At 39.1% G+C, this 7,122-nt stretch overlaps 1 protein-coding gene across 1 annotated transcript in view; it reads left to right on the top strand.

Moving 5' to 3' along the window:
• Positions 1-7,122, top strand: part of FYB2 (FYN binding protein 2) — a 67,803-nt gene that overhangs the window by 7,123 nt on the left and 53,558 nt on the right. The window contains 1 exon segment of the mRNA XM_025051993.1: positions 2,822-2,830. Coding sequence (XP_024907761.1) covers positions 2,822-2,830 — 9 coding nt within the window.

Below are 7,122 nucleotides of genomic sequence, written 5' to 3'. Positions count from 1 at the left end.
TGTGTATTTGAAAGAGTTAAATGAGAGCACAAGGTATTTCAGCGGAGGTGCGTTCCATGTGCATTTACTTGAATGAGAGAAAACAATTTAGACAGCTCAGGCAATGGTTTGCACTATTTTATCAATGAGCATCGGCCCCAGAGTGACAGTTTGAGGGGACAGTGGCATTCTGGTGTACTCTGTATCAGTCTTCGTTCTCTCGTGCCTTGCATACTGGAAGCATCTCAGTATGATTGAGTGTGCTGTGTTCACAGTGTTCAGCTGAGTGTGCGTTTTTTCTGCAGCTTAGCTCTAAACTAAGCTGACTTCTTCCCTAGCATTTTCATCAGAGAAACAGCATTCCATTTCAACATGGAAATCTTGCTGTAATGAGCAAGTATTGGGAAACAGTAGTCAGTCTCTAATGTGATGCCTTCTTCTGACGGAATTTACAAGATCAATTTGACTATACTGTTTTTACATACTGACTTTAGAACCTAATCTGAAATGAGGTTCAGTTTACCTCAATTATGATATGAGCCATTGTACTGTAAGAGTGAAAGCCGAAAGAGATGAAGAGGGACCAAGATTCTTAGGGTTGGCTTCATGGGAGAATAAAGAGCTTGAGATGTATCCCACAGGAGGGATTAGAATTAGATAGGTTTACTTATTTGTTCTCTTTTGTGAGACCGTAAGGTGAGTGAGGACAGGGTATTGTTCCTGGAAATAACCACATTCCTAACTTGTAGTTTGGTTAGTGGGTGGGACGGACAGACGGACAGACAAATTGATGGACTAAAGCATGTTCAGTATAGAGCTAGAACGTGATTGAAAGCAAGGCGATGGTAATAAAGAGGAGAATATAAATGGATGAAAAGTATTGTGATATGAGAACTTAAGAGATGAGGCCGGATCCTAAAGTGCAGTAAGTGTCGTGTTAAGGAGTCTAGACTTTATCTTGTCAGTGACAAGAAATTAGTTTGAACAGGTAAATGCTGTGATGCTGAGTGGCCTTAGATACAACTTCCATAGAAACTGGTACTCGTTTGTTCATGGTATTAATCTTCAATACAGATTTTAGCTTAGAAATAAAGTATGTAAGACCTCATCACTGAAGGGGGACCTGGCAATTATCTGATGGAGCCAGGCCATATAGCATAATGTTAACAAAAACCTGGGTTTTTAATCCAAGCCTTACCACTTACACACCTATGTAATCTTAGACAAATGCCTTAACCTCTGCAAACCTCAGTTTCTTCTTATGTAAAATGAGATATTGGTAGTGCCTAACTCATATAATTATGGTGAAGGTTAAATGAAATAAGTGTTTAGTGCAATGCCCCACATCTACAGAGTGTTCAATAAAGCTTGCATAGTTATTAAATAACCTCCCACCAGACACAAGAATCCATGCTTAGAATTATAGTCTCCAAAAATCCTTTGATGGGGAGCTCATTACCTAGAGAATCCAATGTTTTTCTTTGCTGGGGCAGATTTTATTCATTTAACACATTTATTGAGAATCGACTCATATACATTGAGAATAGAGAGATGTATAAAGTAGACAAAAAATCTTGTATGTATTCACGTGTGTGCACACACATTTGTTTGTTTGTTCAAACATCCTTGAAATTGAGCTAGAAAAAAGACCTTTCTGCCCCAGACTCCCAACCATTTGTCCAGGATCTACTAGGACATATTGTCTTTACCCTTTTTTTACATGACAGCTTTTAAAATAGCTAAGCCCTACATTCTTCTCTAAACTAAAACTGTTGTTTTTGACTAGTATTCACAAAACAGGAGTCTTTGTGTTTTAGCTGTGTTTGTATGGATGCTATATATACTTTAATCACCCTGTTAGGAAACCAGTGCATTTACAATAGCCACTCATTTCTGAGCATCCTCATACTGTATATTAAATACGAGAAGTGGTGTTGTGTAACGGAACAAGTAAAGGTCTGAAATCAGATTAGCAAAAGTTCACACCCCTCCTCTGTACCTTAGAGAAGTCTTAACAGATCAGAGCTTTGATAGACACATCTGTAAAATGAACACAATAATACTTACTTCACTGATTACCATGAAGACTAAACGAGAGAAATTGTATAAAGCATGGAGTACTCAGAAGCTGTTCAGTGAGTCTTAGTTGCTTCAACCCTTGGCATTCACATCTCTTATCTCTGGATTATTAATATCTCATTAGTTCCCAACAGTGAAATGACTCTTTGGAGACTATTCTTTGCTATCACACTTTCATGTGAACCCAGCTGGCTGGCATCCCTCTTGAACAGCAATCCTTATTTCTGTGAGCAAAGCAGGTTAGTCCCAGGGCAGCAATCAGTACCTGGTCTCTGTCAGTCCTTAGCAGAGTCGGCTAATATTTTATTCATTAGCTCTAAATATGGCTTTTCTCCCATTAGGAAGTGTCAGAGGGTAGTCCTGACTCTGGGAATCTCAGCAACTAGACACTAAGGAAGGGAGAAGCTCTTTATTTCACTAGTAGAAAAGATTCAGACAGTACCATGTTTTTCAGATGAAGGGCTGTGAGTAGATCTCAGGAGTGTACCGTTTTCTCTCCCAAACTTTTTAATTTTGTGTTTTCATTGATGATAGTCTTTAAAAGATAATATAAGCCTATTTTGAATCTTCTGGATGAACCCTTTCAACCTAATACTTTGGAACATGCTTTTGTATTTGTGTTTTTGATATCTCTACCCCATGCAGACTGGGAAACACAAACGCCTCCTGGAGTTGGGCAGATTACGGTACTGGGTCGAGGGCCTACATTAGACAACTAGGAAGAGCAGATGCTGTGGAAGTGGGGAGTGAATGCCTTATCTAGGGCATTCAAGTAAAACAAAGACGATATCAGAACACTGTGGCCAAACAAAACATATCTTATTTGAATAGTGATAACTGCTATAAAGAAAAAACTCTTGTAAGTATTAAGATTGTAACTGGGGATTTGACAGTAAAAGAAAAGAAGTATTGGATGTTTAAGAAAGTCCTCTCTGAGGTGGTGACATTCGAGTCGAGACCTGAATGGTGAGGACCCTGTCATGGAAGGTCTAGGAGAAGAACTTTCCAGGGAGAGGCAACAACTGTGCAGTCTCAAGGGAGAACATCCTCCTCACCTTTAAAGATCCAGAAAGCGGGGAAGAAGCATGGATACAACACAGCGTGCTAGGGGAATGCTGGTAGGACTCTTGCGAGCCATGCAATGAATTTGGATTTTGCAATAAATGCATTGGGAGGTCATAGGAGAATTTTAAGCCAACAGTGACATGAGCTGGCATTTATTTTGTAAAGATCATTCTGGATGCCGTATAAATAATACCTTTCATGAAGAAACATGGGACAAGAGGAGGACAGCCAAGGAAGCCACTACAACAACATGACAATTATAATAGCATTAAAAATAGCAATCCACACTTACATATTGTCTGTTCCAAGTACATATATGATTCTATTTATGGCAGTCTTAAGTGGATGAAATCATCCCATTTTGTAGATGAGGAAACTGAATCACAGAAGCGAAATAATTTGATGTGCACAAGGTGGTAGAAATGGAGATAAAGAAATTAATGGATTCAAGCTATATTTGGGAGGCAAGCCAGCAATTGCTGGATTAGCTGTGGGGAGTGAGACGTGAGAGGAAGATAGGAATCTAGGACCACTTCCAGGTGATTTGCTTTTTCTATCATTGTTGATATGAACACATGTGGAGCACTTGGCACATCATCAGTGCTCAGTACAAGACTGATTCTTCCTGAAAGCTATTTGTGATTGCTTTCTACTTAACAAAACAAAAGAAGTATGTCATTGTTCCTTTGTGTGCATAATATCAGAATCTCTAAAGACGAGTCTAAATTGTTTGCAACTACAGTGCTCCTTCTGAATGGCCGTTTTAGGTAATTAGGACTGGTGTAGACCTGCTCTGACCAACCAACAGCAAAGCAGGCTCCTGTATAATATCTGGGAGGTGAAAGTGGGCCCCAATATCTCAGTGTACTAAATTGGATGGCTATGGGGCATGAATGAAGAGCAGGAATTTTAAGCCTGTGCATTATAAAGTTTTAGACCCAGAACATTCAGGTGGCTTCAGCTTAAGCCTCTTTAATAATTTCTTATTATCCCTTTTTAATTGGGCTTCAGGGACACAACAAGGACACTGTTTGGCCTGCCTTTCACAAGGTAGGAGTCATGGATTTTACTTAGGGTTTTTCTTTTCTTTCATATTTTCAAGTATTCCTCCTTTTAAGAAAATCACCTAAAGATTCTATTTATTGAGCACTTTCCAAAGATAACACCTTGCGCTCTATACTTTATCTAGTCTACCCTCTCATTTTAAAACTCCCAATTACAACTATCCCATGAAGTAAGTGGACTCTCCGACCATAGGGCCAGGTTAAGTCATCCAGGATGGTGCAACTAGATCAGCAGTTCCAGGGTCTGGCCAAGTGAGCCTAGATGCAGAGCACAGCCTCCCAGCCACCACTTAGGCTGCCTTATTGCAGATTCACATGAGATCTTCATTTAAGGCAAAAGAAGGGAAGGTTTAACAGACTCACAGCCTACTCTACAAACTGAGCCTGGACATTCTCCAGGCCAGTGTTCTTGAACATCTGCCTTAGGATTTTATTTTCTGTCTGCAGAAAGATCTGTGTAAGGAAGGCTGGCCAGGGTAGAGCCAAAGTATGAAAGCATTTGGAGCCAAGCCTTGGCTTCTCTCTTTAGTGGCATTCAAACGATAAGCTGGAAAAAGTCATAATTTATGAAGAAATCAGACAATCACAAGTTGCAGACTTGGAGTCTATTTTTGTACATAGAAAGAAAGGTACAAAGAAAAGTTAATGAAAACTAATCTTTGAATATATGGCCATGTGTGGAGAATTGCTCAGCCCTTTACATCTGTCAGACTCATTTTAGCCCCATGAGCATCTTAGAAGGGCAAAATTAATATTTCTAGTTTGTAGATAAGAAACCAAGGGCTCAGTGACATTTCATGACTTCCTCTAAAGTACAAGATAATACAGAGCTTATCCAGGATGTGAACTCAGGACTGTATGTTTATAAAGATTTTCAGCTACACTATTCTGTCTCAGAATTTTTCCAACATGAAGGATCTGGGGAGATATCTGTGAGACTGTAAACTCTATAAGGGGAGGGATTGCCTGTCTTTTTCACCTTTGTTTCCCCAGATATGAAAGTAATAATTCTTTAATGACTAAGTAAGTGATAGACTAAGGAAGTAACAGATAAACAGATTGATGGGGAGAAGGATGGACAGATAGAATGATATTACCTTCCATGAACTTTTATATAAAGAAAACATTCTAAGAATCTGTTATCTTTATTTCGTATTAATTTGCATATGTAATATAGCCTTCTAATATTAAACAAAGCTAATTAGTATGATCTGAGCTCTTCGTTTGGCCTTGTATATTATGTAAAGACTGCTGCCACGTGAAGATATGAACTCAAATGAAATCCTCTTTCTTCTGCTCTTTTTCAGTCTAGCTTCCAGCTAGTAACACTCTGCCAAGAAGCTTGTCATTATTTTAGCCCTCATGAAGGGCACTTTCCTGTCTTCATCCTCTTCTGTGGACTCAATACACTTTGAATTCAATATTTATTTAATCAGACTAATCATTGAGCACTTCACCTCCATTTTATCTTTAGAATAAAATTGAAAAATCGCAAACTCTTTACCGGAGCCAAGGTCTTATATGTTCTGGCCCCTCTTTACTCTCCACTCTTTACTCTTCTCCTCACCCCCTCCCTCCCTCGATCGCTGTCTTCAGCCCACTGACTGTCATTTTATCTTCTCCTCAAACACAACAAGCATTTTCTTACCGAGCAGAAATATTTGCTTTTTCCTGTGTATAGGATGGTCTTCTCCCAGATCTTCATCTGATAAGCTCTTTCTCATCATTACCATTCATTCGTTCGTTCATACATACATACAATGAACATTTACTGAGCCCCAAGTATGTGCCAGACATTGTTCTAGGTGCTGGTAATGCAACAGAAAACAAAACAAACCCTCTACCCTCGTGGAATACGCACTTTAGTTGGGAAGAAAGGCAAGTTACCAAATAATGATATGACGTAAGGTAATGATAGATGCTTAAATGTCAGTCTCCCTGACTATAGCTCACGTTTCCTCTCCCAAGCTACCATCTATTCCATATTTAAGCATGCTTTATTCTCCCGTTGATATTTATTAATGCTTCAAAGGATAATATTTATTCTAGTTATTCTACTTATTCTTGAGCTCAAGGACCTTGCCGTTATTTGCTTTTATGTTGTAGAACAGTCCTTGGTGCAGAAGAGAAGCTCAATGAAAAAAAAAATAATGATGTAATATTATCTACCAGTCCATCTAAGAGTTAGTAGCATTTCCGTGAGTATCACAGGAGAATAAAGACAGCTAGGAGCCTATAATGTGCCAGGCACTGTGTTAGTCACTGGGACTCAGCAGTGAGTTATATACAGGATCCCAGATCAAGAGCTACAAAATTAAACTAATTAAAAAAAAAGATATAATTTTTAAAAGTACAACAACTATTAAGAGCGGTATAAAGCAGAGGATTGTGGGAAATAGAAATAGCTGAGAGGAAGGTTATTTGGAAAAGGGAGCAGGAGAAGGACTTTCTTGATGGCAACATCTAAGGTAAGACTTGATGGTTGAGAAGGAGCTGGCCTTACAGAAAGTATTGCAGACAGCGGGAATGGCATTTGCAAAGTCCTCAAGGTAGGAGAGAGCATGATATCCTTCCAGAACAGAAAAGAGGCCAGTGTGGTTAGACTGTAATAAGGGAGGAAGAGAAAGGTAGGAGTATGGAGAGGTTGCTAGGAGTGAGGTCGTAAAGATGAGGTGCTTGATGGTTTTGTTGTCGTCTGTTTTTAATTATAAACCATAGGAAGAGGAAACCTCTAGAGAGTCTTAAGGAGGATTGCGACAAGATCTAAATTATCTTTTAAAAATCATCTTGGCTGCTATGTGGAGAATGGATTATAGGAAGACCAGAGAGAATGACACTTAATTTGTATTTTAAAGACTAGGTAGTTTTATGAAGAGCACATTGGTAGTAAAGATATTACAGGCAGAGGAGCCACACATACAGCACAGAGGCAGGA

The sequence above is a fragment of the Pteropus alecto genome, unplaced genomic scaffold, assembly GCF_000325575.1.
Source record: "Pteropus alecto unplaced genomic scaffold, ASM32557v1 scaffold25, whole genome shotgun sequence".
NCBI lineage: Eukaryota > Metazoa > Chordata > Mammalia > Chiroptera > Pteropodidae > Pteropus > Pteropus alecto.
Note: the sequence above shows the minus strand (reverse complement) of the source record. Positions and strands in the feature narration are given on the sequence as shown.